This window comes from Sitophilus oryzae, unplaced genomic scaffold (genome assembly GCF_002938485.1).
Source record: "Sitophilus oryzae breed Bouriz unplaced genomic scaffold, Soryzae_2.0 scaffold_1356_pilon_pilon, whole genome shotgun sequence".
NCBI classification, from domain to species: Eukaryota; Metazoa; Arthropoda; class Insecta; order Coleoptera; family Curculionidae; genus Sitophilus; species Sitophilus oryzae.
Genome location: NW_022146011.1, coordinates 1,457,726 through 1,478,275, shown reverse-complemented (window position 1 = coordinate 1,478,275; position 20,550 = coordinate 1,457,726). Strand labels below are relative to the sequence as shown.

The window sequence follows — 20,550 nt, the reverse complement described above, 5'->3', positions numbered from 1 at the left end:
TATATATATATATTATATATATACCTATTTATAGTAATAAATACTTTGGCAAATATACTATAAACCATACAAATGCAGCAAATGTTTTACAATATATAAATAATGAATAGATACAGAAGATAATAAGTAATATTTTAAATTTTAGGGTTTAAAAATCGACCTAATTTAACAAAAAAACATTCAATATCTACTAATAGTGATGTATTATTATTTGCATTCACAAAATTTATATGTATATTTTGCAAGTATCAATGATCGAAAAATTATATTTGCAAATAATACAATATCATTAAATATCAACATCAAGAAGCGATGGTTATAAAATAAAGATCGCTGTCATATGTAAAATTATTCTAAATTTTTTTTATTTGGGATCATTGGGATTTAGGTTAGGATGGAGTACGATTTCAGCCATAATCAATGTAGATAGTTTTAGTGTTAAGCAAAATAATTTTAAAAAATAAACAAAATATTAAAAATAAACAAAAACAATAAATAATAATAAATTAATATTATTAAAAAAGTTATTAACTGTATATTATATATATTTCATGTAAACTATATCATTTTTAAAATACAAACCAAAAATACGAGGAATAATTATGTTTTCCATGTATTCTACAACATATTTATTAATCCGTAGTATCTAACTAGCGTGACATCATAACTCTCGCTCCGAGACTATTCTATTAGAGACGGCATTGCGTCAGCATGGCTGCAAGTTGCTAACCCTTTGCTAACCTAATAAAATTAATACTAGAAAAGCGCGCGGGAACTGTCAAATTCAAAGTTATTCGTTTCACAGACTATATAATATATGATTTCGACACACTACAACTAGCGTATACCCGCGACTTCGTTCGCGTCGAATTAATCATTTGTAATGGTGATGATAAAGCAAAGCAAGAATTTCCATTAACATACAAACTGGATACAATTTTCTCACATTTATGTCAGCATGAGAAAAAATCATATGGTGATATTATTATATAACTTGGTAATATTTGAGGGGGGTAGTTTCATCTCGTTGGAATTTGACTTTCGAAAAATCCGTTTGCCAAAAATAAGCTTTTTACGTCAAGCAGTTTGAGCAGAATCGTGGTTAAGAAATTACCCAACTTTTTGGAACACCCTGTATGGTTTTTTAAAAAATTTCATAATATGTAAAGTAAACGCAACACTGTCTTTCGTTTCTCAAGTACACCTGAACTCTCCGTATCATAGCCGGGTATTTTTTTTTATTTTAATGAAGCTATAATTAAATTAAAAATACATATATCGTATTTAAACTTTTTGATATTTTATTAAGATTTAGGAGAGGTTTTTTTAAATAAAAGTTTAGAAAAAACGTATTAGAGTCCAAAAAGGATAAAAATAATAAAATCCATGTTATAGAAGAAATTTTATAATCGAAATGACGTAATTTTTGAAATTAATAATAAATTATTAATTTTAGTTAAACATTTACAACCCCTAATATTAATCAAAACAGTATCTATTCTACAGATATAATAGAATCGGCGACAGGGAGAGAAAAAAAAATTATGATTGTTGTAATTTTTTTTTTCTGGTTAAGTGATATCTTATTATGTAAATTAGAGAACATAAATCTATTCCATTAAAGCAAGGAAGGTGATAGGAAGTGGATAAAATGAAAACTACATTTATTTAACTCGGTACTGCCTTTAATATACCGGGTGCGTCCCAAAAATGGCTCATACATATATTTTTTTCAAATAAAAAAACAAGATTTAGTATGTTAGTATATGACATAAATTAGGATTGATTGACGCATTCAATTGTTTTTGGTCACTTCCTGTTTCACCGGAAATGACTATAACTTTTAATTTTTAAATGACACCCTCGGTATATTTCTACTTTATTCGATAGAAAATGACACTCTGAATAGAATGACATATCATATGTCAACTTTTGACATTTTCGCATATGGTTTAATTGTAATTGTAACACGCGGTTCATAACGACAATTTGACTCGGAATACCAAGTGTTATCAATATATTCATAAAAAATGCTTTTTCCAAATATGCTAATGAGTCATCCTTGTTCCATTTGAAAAAATTGACATATGATTAAAAATACATTTTGTACATCTTTTAACCGGCCTAGACAAGACACGAAACTCAGGCTCCTTCCAAGGCTCCTTGATTAAAACTTAGTGTTTTTAACAACACCATGGCACCCTGGATTGAAATTTAAAATACGATTTGTTTTTAAGCGACAATGTCAAAAGTTGACATATGATATGTCATTCTATTCAGAGTGTCATTTTTTATCGAATAAAGTAGCAATATACCGAAAGCCGAAAATTTTTTTATTGATAAAGATTTTCACATACTGTCTACAAAGAAAATACAGCAGAAATATTAACAAAGTTCTTGAAAAAACTACAATCTATTATTTCTAATAGATTTCGAGATATCGATTTTAGAATTCAGAGTTCTAATAGCGCGACCACTATCGAACACCCACTAAATTCCACTTATTTTTATCAAAAATGCAAGTGTTTCTAGCTTGCACTTAAAAAAATTCAAGCTATAGGGAAAATGACAACGACTCGTTAATAAATAAACAAATTAAGTATCACGAGACGTAATTAAATCGTGAAGCTGAACGCATGACGTACACCTTTCCCTAGAACTTTAAGTACTGACAGAGGTATTGATTGGGTCGACCGGTCAACTGCGACAAATCTGCTATATCCCCTTCCACGTCTCTTAGCGATGTGCACAGTTTCTCGGTTTATTTCATACGTTTGGCAACGTGTTTACTCTCCTCTCTTTGTTCAGTACATTATAAACGCATTGTACTCTTCTTACATACGGAAATCTCGACCCAAGACTAACCTTTGCCAGCCCTTAGTATGTTTTCGTTGGATAAACTCTTGATATATATAGATATTCAAATCATGGTCTTTTTTCTTCGGAAGGTTTAAATATATTTGTTACTGTATGTGGTTTAATAGGAGACGAAATATATTATTCTCAATACGTTCATTTTTTATCGTTTCAGAGTATGCTATGTAGAGAAAGTTGTGCTAGAAGTATCCCTACAGTCACATCAATGGTTTTAGCGGAAATTCCAAATGAAATTAATATAAAATGGTATCACACTTTTAAAGATTTAGCTGGCGACCCTTGTTATATTGTAAGAAAAGCTGTTGCTGCTACTTTGGACGAAACTATAAGGGTTTTAGGTAAATAATACAATTTTATATTATTTTATGTTCGTTAAAACACATTTAACTGTAAAGAAGGTCGCATATTAATGTATATATTAGTAAGAAGATATTTATTATACTTGATACATACAGGGTGGAGAATCCAAGGCAAACGGTATTTTATATCGAAATGAAACTCTATACTCTATATCTGAAATTTATATACTCTATATCTCGAAGAGAAATCGAAGAAGATATCAAGTGTGTTATATTTTTGGAAAGGTAATTTTAAATTCTTTTCAATAAATTAAAAATATACAGGGTGTCCCATATAAAAAATCAAATTTTCTGTTGATAATTCTTAAATTATTAATTTTAAAAAAAGTATACTTAAACCATTAAATTCTACGTAAAAAGGTGCTTTGGAAATGTTTTCATAAAAATTTCCATAGCAAAAAGTTACAGCGATTTGTTAAAAATGCATATTTTTGAAAAACACCACGTAACTCCGAAACAGTAACAGATATCGATATGCGGGTTTCACCATCATGTTTTTGACAAAAATTGAGCTCCAGACACCGATATTAGTTTTTGTCTTCTCATATAGAAAGGGGTGTTTCCATTTAAAAGCGTCGAATTTCACCCATCCTGTACAGGGTAAATTACATGAATATATACAAGGTAATCCAAATTTCTACAAAATGTGAAATGTAATTGTATAATATAATTAACTGTATAGCCTGATATTTATTTAAAATAACCATTGTATGTTAAACCAAATTAAAATTTGACCCAAAAAGTTGGTGCGAAACAAAATTAATATTGAACATTGATCACTTTTAAAAGCAAGTTACTCCTTTATTTTAAATGGAACACCCAGTATATTGTTTCGATATTCAATGGACAGTTATGCGGTTATTTTAGTTTGTTAGTTTTATTTTTATTGTTCTTCTAGAATCCGAAAAGCAATTAATATACAGGGTGTTTCAAAACAAATGCGAAAAACTTTAGGGGGTGATTCCTTGTTCAAAATAAAGGGTAGTTTGCTTTATAAACGTTGGGTTTTAATTAAAAAATAAAATGTAAAGTATTACATGTCAGGACAAAAAACATTTTTAGATTAAGAATCTAGTGATAATAACGATAATAATAATCATCTAGATAATAACGTGTTGCAGTAGAGTAATGTCAAATAAAATAATATTAGGAACATCCTAAAAAGTAACAGCGGCCGACTAGATTTTTTCCTAAAAAAATTACAGCAGCCCGCTAGATTCTTTATCAGAAAATGTTTTTTGTCCTGACATGTAATGCTTTACATTTTATTTTTTAATTTCAAATCGGTGAGTTTTATCAAAAAAATACAAGAGATAAAAAAGTTTCTAAACAAACTAAACTATCCAAATTAATTTTTTTGCATGTGTTTGATAAGATTTTTCTTTAAATTTCGTTAACAAGAATGATAGGGGTAGTTTATTTCAACCTCTGCCACTCATTTTAAAAAAGTGAAAAAATTACCAGAAAGTGTGTTTTCATAACAGTAATGCTTCCATAAACTTTTATTAGTCTATCTCTTTTCGTTTTCAAGATAAAAAATAAAAACATTATTTTTCCGCCATTTTTGTACCGCAATATCTCCCTAATGGTTGACTTTTGACCCAACGTTTATGAAGCAAACTACCCTTTATTTTGAACAAGGAATCACCCCCTGAAGTTTTTCGCATTTGTTTTGAAACACCCTGTATAGAGTGTTCTATTACAAAAAATACAACTTTGTTGTGTAACTTTTTGCGGATATCCTGTAGAACTCTCTATATTTTGAAAAAATGCTCTAAATTAACCTACACAAAATTTAATTTCAAGACAAACTGCCTTTCTCCTTGGAGCCTCCGCGTCGTATGAGAGGCTCCACCCTGTATAATCATGTCCACGCCATTGCTCTTATGGTAAATATTTTTTTTCTTTATATATTTAGCAAAAAACACGCCGTACTTGAAAAATTTTCCTCGTTTTTCGGCGGTATCATGTTCGTCTTCTTCTTCTGGTGCCGTCCGCTTCAGTAGCGTGTTGGCGTTCATAAATATGTTCACTTGGCGCGATCTTCTCTGGGTACGATATAAAGTGTGCCCTCCTTAGCTCTTCTCAATGTTACGCCATTTACGGATATTGCGAAGCCATGAATGCTGTTTCCGGCCTGATCCTCTTCTTCCTTTGATCTTTTCCATAAGTATTGTTTTTAGGAGGGTGTACCTAGGACCTCGCAGTATGTACACACACCGGAAAAATCTAGGGATATTATTTTATTAAAGTTAAAAATAAATGTTTTGAATAAACAACCACATATTTGTAGGCCGATTCTTTCTACTTCGATTGAAACGAAGTAGTCACACTAGCTATTTCTAAATTTGAGATATTTGCAGAAGTGTTTGTGCATTTTTTGTCAAATGTATAAAAAGCACTAGCATCAATTGTTCGAATTTAACCTGTACTGGCAATGTTTTTATGATAATTGGCTAGAATTCATTCAAATAACTCTGTTTAGTATTAAACGACATTATGGAGCGTATATATCTTAACAGAGATGAAATGCTAAGGGCTATGGGTATGCTCGAAGCTGGAATGCGTCAAATCGACGTAGCTAGAGCATTAAATACAACGCATTAAATACAGTGTAATATCGCGATTAAGTGCACGCTACCGTGAAAGTGGTGATGTTGCTGAAAGGCACACAGGGCGACATCGCATTACTATCCCTCAGCAAGATCATTTTTTACAATTAAATGCTCGACGCCGACAGACTCTTACAGAACCAGAGCTTAGTTTAATTCTCCAGGAAACACATAATGTATCCGTTAGTCCTGACACTGTTCGCAATAGATTAAGACAGGTCAACTTAAGAAGCAGACGGCTCTGGAGAGCTCAACCCTTAACGAGAGGAAATCGAGAGGTACGATATTTGTGGGCTCAAGATCATGTTCAGTGGTCGAATGAACAATGGGCCAATGTTCTCTTCACGGATGAGTCACGCTTTGGAATTCATCCGGATTCGAGAAGGCTTAGGGTATGGAGAGAACCGGGAAATCTTATTCGGTTGTATCATGTTCAGGAAGTGCACCCTTATCAAGGTGGAACAGTTATGGTCTGGGGAGGAGTCCAGTTAGGCCGAAAAACCGATCTCGTTTTTCTTTAAAGGTTTCTAACAGGAATCGCATATCGTGATTCAATTCTTGAGCCTGTCGTGTTACCATATGCCAATGATTTTGGGAGAAACTTCATTCTCATGCATGACAATGCACGGCCTCATACAGCCAGAGTGCCGGCACAATATTCTGACCTCAACCCCATCGAGCACGTATGGGACGCGGTCCAAAGAAGAATTTTGAGAATGGGTATGCCTCGTGAAACTCGTAAGGATCTGGTTCGGGCCGTGAATGCAGCGTGGCAGGCTGTACCTCAAGAAGAGATCGACAACCTGATCAGGAGCATGGAGAGACGATGTAGGGCTGTAATGAACAGTAGAGGAGGCCATACCCTTTATTAAGTAAAAATGGTTTTATCTTTTTTTTTAATTCACAGTTTAGAATTAAAAAAAATGTGTGTATTTTTTTGAGTTCAATAAAAATCAAGGTAAATTTGAAAAATTCGGTAAATTTCGCATTTTTATTTCCAATACGTCCTGTAAACTATTTGTTTATTTTAATTTTATTATATCAGAAATGCAAATAATAAAATTACTGACGATGGCTGGATAAAATTGTAATATCCCTAGACTTTTCTGGTGTGTGTATGACCCAAAAATGACGTCTTCCTTTGTTTCACTATTTCTAAGAGCTGGCCTACAGTGGGGTATTTGACACAGATAGTTGATCGATATTTTTTTATGTAGACCATATATAAATTATTGCTATTTTCAATTAAAGAGGAAATAATATGAACAAAATAGAGGATAATTCGTCGATTCTAAAAAAAGAAAGAAAAATCACTGTTCCAGTGTTTCCACGGTCAATGCCACTAATGCCAGTAGTAATATCGCAACTAATACTACTAATGCTACGACTGATCCGCGAGCAATGCCCATACCACTAAAGTCGCTACTAATGCCAAATTGTGCTATACTGCTAATAGCACTAATGCGATCGCTTTGTACACAACAATGCCATCGCGGTTTACACCTCGCATTAGTATATCACTGATTGGCATATTAGAGGAAACCAAGAATGTTTTTCTCATTTTATCAGCAAAGTCGCAAAAAGTCGCAGTATTTTATTTTACTGTATGAAAGCCTAATGTTTACTAAGTAAAACGTATATACACAATATGCCGAATTCTTCGAAATGCGCAACTAAATCTCAAAGTAATAATAAAAATGTCACAAATTTAATCAAATTTTCTAAACGCCTAACTTTTAGTTGCAAAAAAAAATCCTTAGTATAGAGAATATCAAAATAAATAATACGTTTTTGTAGAATACATACCTGCAGCTTGCTGAGCCATTTTCAATCAAAACAATAATATAAACGTAAAAAGAGCACAAGAACAACAACAATTTATAATTTTAAACATTAAATTTAGCCATTTACCTCTTATCTGTGAGAAGTAACAACTTTGACGCATAGATAAATGCAACAAGTTTAATTCGCGAAATTATTTTCGGTCGCGACCGTTATACGCGATCTGGCGCTGCTATAGCGGTCGCTAAGAACAACGGCAAACAAAAACAGAAATAATTTTCTCTTGTCGAAGTCAGAATCTTCAAAAATCATAATAATCTTTCAAATTTTAAACCGCTCTCATTAAAGAAATTCCGAAAAGTGTTTATAGCATCCATTTTCAAAGTAATTATTGCTATCTTGTGAGTTTAATGCAAGTTTTATTTACTCCATCCGGTAATAATTGTGAAAAAGTGGCATTAAAAACTTAAAAAGCTGTGCTGTGAACTGCAAAAACCATCGTGGATCGTGGCATAACGTCGGTTTCCAATGTTTCATAGGTATTTCATACATGCGTCCTTATATAAAATAAAGTTTCTTGTATGCAACACACTGTATTTTATTTATAAAATTAAACGAAAATAATAATAAATTTGAATAAACAATATTTGGCGATATAATTCCGGAAAAAGCCGAACCGCTCCGAAATTTTCAAAAGTTTTGAGTCGCGACCGTTGCAAGAATAGCGCCAAATAGTGTTTACATTGTCCTTATGGCCACTTTCCAATCTAAACTTGTTTCATTTATCTATGCTTTGACGTTTCGTTGAAACAAATGAATGCAACTAAACACACCCATAGCAACGCCACTCATGGCAGACATGATTTAATTTATCATTTATCTTTTTTTGGGAAATCTTAAACACATTTGCTTTTTCGAATTTCGATCACCTTTTTCATGCTAATACCTCACCGTGTGCCGGTGCGTATTTGCTCTTTCTAAAAGTTGTTCATTTTATATGTGGTCAACCCAGGGAATTAGGTTATATTCTTATTATCCACATTTCTCAATCCTATTATCCTCACTACAATCCTCAATCCATGTTAGTAAATAAGTAAAACCGTTTAACGGCGGTCTTTCTTTCGTCAATTGGCTATACCGCCGGTAGTTTAGCCAGTTTGTTTTTAAAAAGTTGTTACGCGTGTAGTTTTTCTGTAATATTGATAAAACTTGATTAATATTGATACTTTAATTCTACTATTGTCACTTTAGGATCAGATAGTAAACTAATCGTATCTGAATTTGCAAAATTATTGCGAGATGATGACGAAGAAGTATTGCAGGAGATGGTTCCAAAAATATCAACGAATTTAGAAGTTTTTTCGACTACGGGAGTTTTGTCGCGAGGTGAAATTTAAACCGAATCTTAAAAACCGAATTAAAACTGAAATTTTATTACAGACTTAGCATTGCAAGCAACACTGGATATAGGCCGAGCTTTGCTGAAATGTGCGACTCAAGTATTTAAAACATTCAACTGGAGAATGAAAGAGTCGATTTTGGTTCAGTTTGAAGTGTTGCCGATGGTTATGCCGTCAGATTTTATACATCAGCATTTTACACAATTTATAATAAATGCATCTTTAAATGGGGTAAGTAATTGCTATAGTCTGTGAACCGAATAACTTTGAATTTGACATGTCCCGCGGGCTTTTCTAGTGTTAATTTTATTAGGTTAGCAACTTGCGGCCATGCTAACGCAATGCCGTCACTAATAGAACAGCCGCGAAGCGATATTTATGCCGTCACGCTAGTTAGATACTACGGATTAATAAATTTGTTGTAGAATACATGGAAAACATAATTATTCCACGTATTTTTGGTTTGTATTTTAACAATGATATAGTTTACATGAAATGTACATAAGTAATATACAGTTAATAAATACAATATATTGTATAAACGTATGTAATTTTTTAGATTATATTCGACACTATTTTATTCATATGACACAACACTGAAGAAGGCTATAATGTGTTAGCCGAAACGTTTTTTTAAACCAAATAAAAATAATGAAACTTAATCAGAAAATTTTAGAATAATTTTACATATAAAATGACAGCGACCTTTATTTCATAGCCATCGCTGACGCCTTTTTTTCTATGGTATTGTATTATTTGCAAATATAATTTTTCGAACATTGATATTTGCAAAATATACATATAAATTTTGTGAATGCAAATAATAATACATCACTATTAGTAGATATTGAATGTTTTTTGTTAAATGAGATCGATTTTCAAACCCCAAAATTTAAAATATATTTTACATTTTACCCATTATCTTATGTACCTATTCATTATTTGTATTTTGTAAAACATTTGCTGTATTTGTATGGTTCATAGTTTATTTGTCAAAGTATTTATTACTATAATTAGGTATATATGTAGTATTTATTAACTGTATATTACGTATATTTCATGTAAAACTATATCATTGTTAAAATACAAACCAAAAATAAGAGGAATAATTATATTTTCTATGTATTCTACAACATATTTGTTAATCCGTAGTATCTAACTAGTGTGGCGTCATCAATCTCGCTCCTAGGCTGTTCTATTAGAGACGGCATTGGTCTGATATTTAGAAATGTCAAAAGCTGATAACATTTTACTTTTGACAATTATGACATTTCGTGTTGATTTTTGCAAGAAGAGGAAGAACTGTCACTTGTTTTATTATTTTCCTTTTCTATTTCACGAAAGTAAAAAGAGTTACCTATCTGATTCGTTCAGGCACTCAATTTAAAGAATATCAGTAACTTTTTTGACAGAGGGATTTTATATTTGCCAATGTTGGTAAAAAATAACGGTCAAAATTCAAAGTTATTCATTTTATAGACTATACTGAAACAATGGAGCGTCCGGATTGCACAACGACCTTAGCGCATGGCCGCGGGCACCCAGTAGGCAAGCGAGACATGGACGCTTTGCTGCGCGCCGATTTTACAAAATAAATAATTTTAAAACTGCCGTCATTTCGTTAATAAATATCGTATCGTGCTGATTTTTGCATAGAAATACTCATGAGTCTTTAGCGCTTCCGACAAGCCTAAATAACTGGATTATTTTTTATATTTCCGATTTGTTTACATTGCCCGAGCATATTATAACTTTGAGATAAAAATCTCTGTTATAAATTTTAAAACTGACAAATATGAATACTATCATATAAGTTATACATTTAGTTACAATATATTCAAAATTTAGGTCTATCGGTTTGTGCTAGCAGTAATAACGAGTATAAATAAAAAAAATGGTCGGTACAACGCTCGCCGTTTTTAGCGCACGTTCAGCTTTGGGTTTAGTTTTAGCGCTATTTTTAAAGAAAATAAATTCTGAACTGTGATCAAATAACAAGAACATTATCATTGTCAATATCTCCTGGTTATAATGTAGTTCTTTTTTCAAAATATTGCATTGTTTTAGCTTAAAAAAAACCTGAATTATGCGGCTTTTTTTGAGAGAGCTACCGGAGCTGCGTAAATAAAGTGATGGCTATGTACGTCAATCATAGCCACAATAGACTGTAATTTTACCTCGTCACGAGATTTTTTGGAAATATTGCACTTCCATTTATCCGGATTTCTACTAACTTTTGACCTTTCTTTTCGGTCGCATTTCCCTCTATTTAATAATAAATAATTTAAAAAAAAACGCACAAATACTACTGGTAGTAAACAAGCTGTGGCAAAAATTTTCTATACTCCGTGTAAACAAAAGACTATCGCAAATACTGTCTTTCGATTAACGTACATAGCCATCTCTTTATTAACGCAGCGCCGGTAGCTCTCGCAAAAAAGCCGCATAATTCAAGTTCTTTTTAAGCTAAAACAATGCAATATTTTGAAAAAAGAACTACATTATAACCAGGAGATATCGGCAATGATAATGTTCTTGTCATTTGATCAAAGTTCAGAATTTATTTTCTATAAAAATAGCGCTAAAACTAAAATCAAAGCTGAACGTGCACTAAAAACGGCGAGCGTTGTACTGAACATTTTTTTATTTATACTCGTTATTACTGCTAGCATAAACCGATTGACCGAAATTTTGAATATGTTGTAACTAAATGTATAACTAATTAAATGATAGTATTCATATTTGTCAGTTTTAAAATTTATAACAGATTTTTATCTCAAAGTTATAATATGCTCGGGCAATGTAAACAAATCGAAAATATAAAAAATAATCCAGTTATTTAGGCTTGTCGGAAGCGTTAAAGACTCATGAATATTTCTATGCAAAAATCAACACGATACGATAATTATTAACGAAATGACGGCAGGTTTAAAATTATTTATTTTGTTAAATCGGCGCGCAACAACGCATGGCTGTCTCGCTTGCCTACTGGGCCAGTGCCTTCTATTAAAAGATCAGCCGACGGGCGGACTTTTGTTTACTTCATCAGCTGTACATACTTAGATATTGGGTTAGATTCCGTTTCATATTTTGTCGGTTGATTTTTGGTTTTAACTCTTTGATTTTTGGTATTATTTATTATTGTAGTGCAAAAAACTAATTATTTTGGTGTTGAAGTGACATAAACTACTACCAGATATATGGTCACTCTCGGTTTCGCATAAAAAAATAGAAATTTTAAAAATTACACGTTGTGTAAGTGATTTAACCTAAAAGTGCCCATACATTTTTTACTTATCGTGATTTTTGTGTGTGTTTTTTAAGACTCTAACAATTCATCAATAAAGCTTAAGTGGAGTGTGTTTTTGGTGCTATGCCTCATCTTTGTTGTGTTCCTGGTGGAAAGGATAGTTACTAAGGATAGTTATTATACTAGGCAGCCTAAAGTGTCCGGAAGAGCAAGAAAAGTGGGTACGAGTTATAAATCAAGAGAATTTTATTGAAAATATCTTTAATAAATTTAAAAATAATATTCTCCCATGATGGTATTAATGAAAACTGGACAATTATGTTATTTTATTCATATTGTGGAATCTCCACTCCAAGTGTTGCTGGTTCAGCTTCGATAGATTCAAACACGTAAGTAGGTATTATGATCTAGGGAAAAATAAAAAATATGTGTATTAGAGATCATGAAAAGATTATTATTTTGAGTTCAAATTTTAAAAAAGATTTTTGTAAAGACAAGACTGATACAGTTTAAAAAGAAGAATGTGTTTTTGTTTGATAATATATAATGTATGTTAAGCATAACATATATTTGTTCAGTAATTTTTAATGAATAGTATTGATTATTTATAATACCAAATTAATATCAAATATTTAAGTGATGGCTGAATACAATATGAATAAAATAACAATAAAATTGGTATATTTGCATAATACAAAATTAAGTTTTAAGAATAAAGGTGTTACTAAAAATACTAAGAAATTCATATTTCTTCGTTTTAATTGGTCTAATGTTATTTACATTTTACGTAAGAATTATACCGTATCATCGAAAAAAATCGGCGTCTAGTTGGCTTGGAAATGAACATCGATGACATTCCCTAAATAACTGTACACATAAAATAATTAACTAGAATTTTACAGTCTTGGAAAATTTGATATTCTTGAACCTTGATTCTAAATATTCTAAATTTTTTGATTTTCTTGGAATTTAGGTTCGGGAAAAACGCTGATTGATTTTTCATTTGGTTTTACATTATTTTTATTTGGTTTAAAAAAAACGGTTCGGCTAACATTATAGCCTCCATCAGTGTTGTGTCATATGAAAAAAATTAGTGTCGAATATAATCCAAAAAATTGCATATAAAATATTCACACCACGCACATAATGTTTACTGCGTACTCCATAGTCAATGTAGATAATTTTAGTGTTAAGAATAATAATTTAAAAAAATATGTGGTCATCTTTTGATAAGTTTATATTAGTTTATTAATTGCAGTAAACATTATGAGGTGTGAATTATATTGTATATGTAATTTTTGGATTATATTCGACACTATTTTTCTATGACACAACACTGTGAAGGCTATAGTTAGCCGAAACGTTTTTTTTAAACCAAATAAAAATAATGAAAAACCCAAATGAAAACTTAATCAGCGTTTTTCCCGAACCTAAAAATCCCAAGAAAATCAAAATTTTAGAATAATTTAACATATAAAATGCCAGCGATCTTCATTTCATAGCCATCGCTGACGCCTTTTTTAGATAATATTGTATTATTTGTAAATATAATTTTTCGAACATTGATACTTGCAAAATATACATATAAATTTTGTGAATGCAAATAATAATACATCACTATTAGTAGATATTAAACGTTTTTTGTTAAATTAGATCGATTTTCAAACCCCAAAATTTAAAATATATTTACATTTTACCCATTATCTTATGTACCTATACATTATTTGTACATTGTAAAACATTTGCTGCATTTGTATGGTTCATAGTTTATTTGCCAAAGTATTTATTACTATAAATAGGTATATATGTTGTAGTTATTAACTGTATATTATGTATATTTCATTTAAACTATATCATTTTTAAAATACAAACCAAAAATCTGAGGAATAATTATGTTTTCCATGTATTCTACAACATATTTATTAATCCTTTATATCTAACTAGCGTGACGTCATAAATCTCGCCCGTAGGCTGATCTTTTAATAGAAGGCACTGACTGGGCTGCCCGCGGCCACGCGCTAAGGTCGTTGTGCAATCCGGACGCTCATTTACTTTACCTATGAACTGTTTTAATTCACTAGAAAGCCAAACCTGTTAGATCGCAGGCAACAAGAACACTTCTAATATTTTTGCGTTATAATGCAAAGGACAATCACAGAAAATGGATATTGGAAAGTATCAGTAATAGATTATGCAACGCAAATTGTTGTTATACCAGGCAAATTTTTATAAACCTTTGCATCCATGCTATAAGCATATTTAGCAAGAAATTTTTTAAAGAGCACTTTTATCTACCTCTTTTATCATTGACAGGTAAGTTGTAATTTACTATTAATACTTTAAAAATCATTAAACATAGGTACGATACAAGGATACTATATAGAGATGAGGATAGTTCGATTCCTTTCTTCCTGCACTGTCAGTTTTTTTTACGTCATCTACTGACCGAGTTGAAGTTGGCGCTAAAGATTTTAGTCAGTGACAGTTATTTTTGCATTTGACGGACGAGCGCACAGTGCGTTGGAAGATAAATTTAGCGGGACAAAAGCGTTTGGTTAGAAATAAGCCAAAAAATGTGTACTGATAAGAATAAATAGTAGACATTCCAATTGATACAAAAATGCATGAATATTCTTGGTATTTCGATACATTTTTATCAACCAAATTTGGTCGTTTTCTGCTCAGCAAGGCAGAGATCATACGAAAACAAAATATTTACAAGTGCTTATACATTTTATTAGAAAGTCAAATTATGTTGAAGATTGCCAAAGGTATGTACTTTTCTACTGTACGTTTATTATATGTTAAAATCCTTCGTGCCTTTGTTCTGCAGATATCAAACTTTCACTTTTTTTTCAAATATCGATATATTGAATGATGTAGATCTTTTGAGTTACCAATAGTTACCAACACAGGTAGTCACAGTCACAGAGAGTTCAAGCTTAAGAGGTGAATGCCCAAAAAGATTCATTTCAATCGGATAGTATAAAAACAAAACAACTCCATCAAAAGGCACTGAGTTTAAAAAATTGTCTAAGATACTTACTATATATGAATTTACAATTACCGAGTGTTAAAATTAAAATTAAAATATCTATCTTATTTATTATTTTCAAAATAAAATATATATTTTTTTTAAAATAAATTATAGAGGGTGTCACAAGATTACAAATTAATTAAAAAAATAACTGCTAAAGAGTTTTTTGATATCATAATTTTATGTATTTGGCAATAGTTTACAATACGGTTTTTGTGTGTCATGTACGAATAATATCATAGTTTTATTATCTTGTATTTATTTATTAATAAATTAAGTTGTTAATAAATAAATAAATTTAACCATATAGTTGCTATATATTAGACCATTTGCTACGTTCTTAGATTTTAACTCCCAAACGTTGGTCTTGAGATTTTGTCCCGCTAGAATAACCATCCGCCGCACTGTGGAGCGCTGGTCAGCGCGTGACGTAGCATTCCACGGCGACTACGACAGCGGCGATTTGACGCGATCGAACAGTCCTTTAGAATATATACAGTCCTTGGGTTTCCATAACAATGTATAATTTGTACTTTCTAAACCCTTTGAATAAGAAGACTAAGGGAGGAGCATAATGCTATCCATGTATTCATGCATGGTGGGCGGAAAAAGGACTCTAGGGTGGGGATCCTTGACAGTTCTGTTTGACGATTCATTTGACACATTTGAATTTGATTTGAAATTTTGTGGATTTGTCAGTCTTTACGGAGCTTATTTTATGTTATTTATTATTTATTCTACTACTGATAGTTGTATAAAGGTAGTAAATCTAGATGGAAATTGTGGCAGAACTTAAATAAACAGTGACAATGTCGCGATTTATCGAAAAAGACTCTAAAATAGTTGGTTGTGTAGCGTGCGGTAGATGTCGGTAAAAATCGAGTGAAATAATGGAACAACTTTTCGCTAGTAAGTGACTATATAATATACATACATGTAGTAAACCGATCATTTATGAAATTTACCTAAGTTAACTAATTATATATTTTTTCTTGCATTTTTGCTTTTATTTACTACTTGTCAAAGATTAGATGTCAAAGAATTTAGATACGTCAATTTGACTTACCTGCTTCAGTAGCGTATCGGATGTTTATGGTTATAAATAATTATTACAACTTATCTATTTTTATTAGAATTTTATATTTTTATAACAATTTTAATAACTACCAACATTTATTCACAACGTAAAATAAAAAAAAAATATTGAGTCTACCCCACGCCTACCCTACATCATAGTTTTACATTTTTTAAATAAAATTAGAACGGCACTGATAAACTGGAATTTAAGTCGGCCATATTTGAGGCCCATCGCGGTAGACCTAAGATTTTTGATATGCTCCTTCCTTAATCTTCTTATTCAAAGTCTAAACCGGATAAAATTGTAATTATTTTGGAAATACGTGCCAATTTTAATGCGCATGCGTAAAGTCAGGTCCTCGAGAAAGACAAACCTATTGAACGTTTCATAAGTGATGGCATGTCGTGATGTTGGGGACATATTTTTTAATGCTAAACTTATGGCGTTAATCCACCATCGATAATGAAACTAAAAATGCATTTGGTATCGCTTATAGATCGTTAATTTATCTTTTCATAGGTCTTTAATTATGCAGATAAATAATAATATACAATATTAAATTGTGATAAAAAATAATTAGGCAAACAGGTCAACACATAATCAAGGCCCGCTTCGATATAAAGATAAAACACCTAATATTTCTCTCAGTTTTAGAAATAGAAACCCATAACTTATGTTGTCGCAAAGGGTTAAACATTTTTAAACAAAAACACAGCGAAAAGCATTTTCTTAAGTTCATAACCAACTATAATTTCTATTTGAAATAAAATACATATTTTTTATTCCTGGCAAAGAGAGCAAGCATAGAAAAACAAACTGACTACGGCACTGGATTGTGCTTAAAAAAGTGCCTTAAGAACGTTTTCACTGAATTTTATTACTTCAGCGAAATAAAAAAGTTATGGGCAATTTAGACCCCGTATCTCAGTAAGTAGTCTCTGTTAAAACAAAGACCCTGTACAATTCAAAAATCAACAAATTCAGGGATTTATTTAAGAAAACTGGTAGTCATTTCTGGTTTAACCCTTTGAATAAGAAGACTAAGGAAGGAGCATATCAAAAATCTTAGGTCCACCGCCATGGGACTCGAATATGGCCGACTTAAATTCTGGTTTATCAGTGCCGTTCTAATTTTATTTTAAAAATGTTAAACTAGACTCAATAATTTTTTTTTTTGTTATTTTACGTTGTGAATAAATGTTGGTAGTTATTAAAACTGTTATAAAAACATATTATTATAATAAAAATAGATAAGTTTTAATAATTATTTATTAACACAAACATCCGATACGTTACTGAAGCAGGTAAGTCAAATTGACGTATCTAAATTCTTTGACATCTAATCTTTGACAAGTAGTAAATAAAAGCAAAAATGCAAGAAAAAATATATAATTAGTTAATTTGAGTGAATTTCATAAATGATCGGTTTACTACACGTATGTATATTATATAGTCACTTACCAGAGCGAAAAGTTGTTCCATTATTTCACTCGATTTTTGCCGAGATCTACCGCACGCTACACAACCAACTATTTTAGAGTCTTTTTCGATAAATCGCGATAGTGTCACTGTTAATTTAAGTTCTGCCACAATTTCCATCTAGATTTACTACCTTTATACAACTATCAGTAGTAGAATAAATAATAAATAACATAAAATAAGCTCCGTAAAGACTGACAAATCCACAAAATTTCAAATCAAATTCAAATGTGTCAAATGAATCGTCAAACAGAACTGTTAAGGATCCCCACCCTAGAGTCCTTTTTCCGCCCACCATGCATGAATACATGGATAGTATTATGCTCCTTCCTTAGTCTTCTTATTCAAAGGTTTAACCGGTTTAATCCACAAAACACATACACAAGAAGAAGTGCGAGCGCCTTGCTAAATATTGGAAAGTGAAATTGACGTTTAAATTTGACCCTGTTGACAAGTTTACTGCTACTAGCGCCCCCAATTTCGCTTGTAGGAACTACGGACTAAATTGGCACGCATGGCGGGAAGTTTAAAAAGATGAAAAAATTTATTTCTTCATTTATTTTTAATTATGACATACACAAAACCACAAAAAATACACCATTTTTTAAAAATATGTTTAATATTATCAATATCAAATATACAACAGAAATTAAAAAAACAAAAATTAATAAAATTAAAAGAATAATGTTACAAGTGGATCAAGAGACAAAATTAATTATAACAAAACTGAAAAAAATGGCGTCATAGATAGCTTAGAAATAAAAGATATGTCTTCGATCATCATTTTTAAGCCAACTGGACGATTATTTCAAACATACAAGCTGAGTTCGTTCATAGTGCTCTGAGAAATCTAGATAAACAGAGAATAATAAATTAAAAGTATTCCAGGGGAAAAGAGAGGAAAAACCTGTATCGTCTCTGATATCTGTCAGGGTATTGTTGAAAGTGTCATCTTTTTGCTCGAAGTTTTCAGGTCGATCAAAAAGATGACATTTACAACAATACTTTGCTGTAACTTTCACAAATATCAGAGAGAGTACATACAGGTATTGCCTCTCTTTTCCTCTGGGATGCTTTATATCTGTTGTTCTTTGTTTATCTATATTTCTCAGAGCATAATGCCGAACACGACTACAGTATATAATAATTTCAATATCCGAAGTGGAAAGAAAAAAGATCACCTTTCTGTTTTGTACTATGGTCCCTTTCTTCCGATGGCTCATCTCGTTGATATTTAGGAAGGATAAATAGGAAGGAAAATATAAAATTCAATTTGATTTGATGATCCTTTTCTGTCACCTAAAATCAGGAGAACGACAATGAGCATGTTAAGATGAAAAAAAAATTATCAACACTTACCTACACGTTAGTCCGAGGAGTTTTATTAAAAACCTATATATTTGCCTAAATAATTTATGTATTAAATTTGCAAAGCAAAATGCAGCGTGTAAACAAAAGAAATAAAATGGCGACAAGTCAACGTCAACGACCCGACAAGGAGAAAAGTGGTGTTCGAATAACAAATTATGGGTCACCAAAAATTGTTTTTGTCTCCTTTCAACGCACACTTTAGAAAGAAAAAGAGATGAACTGGAATACTGACAGAACGTCAAGGTTTTATCTGTCACTCTTGTCAATAATTTATCGGTAAGGAAGATTCCTAGAAAATCGCTTGTAGTCAAGTTTTCAACCATTGCCAGTTCTCCCATAAGAAGTGTCATCCACCTGAGTTTAATCTGTCAGGAAGTGGAAAATAATATTTTCCATTTTAAAACATTTTCAAAATATTTTATAAAGTAAACACATTTGCATTTGTATTAAAATTAGATCCAAGAAAACTTTTAATAAAACAGTTGCGTGAAAAAAAAAACTTTCAAATCTGCATTTGAAAGAGTTTCTTAAGATATAACTTTAAATATTAATTTTATTTTACAGATGACCCTGTCTCTGTAGTACGACTTTCTGTAATCAAACTGTGCCCGATTTTAAAACAAATGCTAAGTCTTCCCGACGATAGAGCCCTTCAACTAAAGCTTGAGAATATTTTGTCCAAAATGGAAATGATTGAATCGGACATAGATGTAATCAGAGCATTACGTTGCAAGCTAAAAGATATGAGAAGCCTTCCATTAAATAAAACTGATGCATTAATAGAAGAGAAACGCAGACTTGATGAGGAGGAAAAAATTTCAAAGGGAAAAATTCCAACAAAACTGCCAACACCATTGAAACGTAATTATGACATGTTTGTTTTGTGTGCATATTATATCAACACAATGTCGTAATTTTTAGCTACAAAGCCTGACCCAATTTTGACAAATATAGATATGTCCAAGCCAACAGCAGCAAAAAGTCTCAAAAAAACGGTTCCTAGCACTATTAGGTATGTACTGTTGATAATGTTTTAATCGTTGATTTATTTTTTTTTATATTATGTATCAAAATATTTAGCGGGTGGTTTGGTTTGTATTATGAAATATTTACTTTAGCATCTAAAATGTTTCCCTAAACATTCTACAATTACCTAATATGTATTCATTGTTAAAGTACCCCCGCGATTCACACGCCTCTGGTTAAAGTTAACATTGTCCAACAGTTTACACGAAATAATCGAACATACTAACAGTAATTTATGTCCTAAGATTGGTTGAGATAGCTGAAATAGTTTGGAAGCTA

The 20,550-nt window shown here is 31.3% G+C and overlaps 1 protein-coding gene across 4 annotated transcripts in view; it reads left to right on the top strand.

Annotated features, from left to right (window-relative positions):
- Nucleotides 1-20,550, top strand: part of LOC115875255 (serine/threonine-protein phosphatase 4 regulatory subunit 4-like) — a 43,183-nt gene that overhangs the window by 13,940 nt on the left and 8,693 nt on the right. For all 4 annotated transcript variants that reach the window (XM_030890674.1, XM_030890678.1, XM_030890677.1 and 1 more), the window contains 6 exons: nt 3,032-3,215; nt 8,882-9,016; nt 9,071-9,261; nt 14,362-14,593; nt 19,810-20,106; nt 20,167-20,257. In XM_030890674.1, the coding sequence (XP_030746534.1) occupies nt 3,032-3,215; nt 8,882-9,016; nt 9,071-9,261; nt 14,362-14,593; nt 19,810-20,106; nt 20,167-20,257 (1,130 nt within the window). The remainder of the gene's footprint in view (nt 1-3,031; nt 3,216-8,881; nt 9,017-9,070; nt 9,262-14,361; nt 14,594-19,809; nt 20,107-20,166; nt 20,258-20,550) is intronic.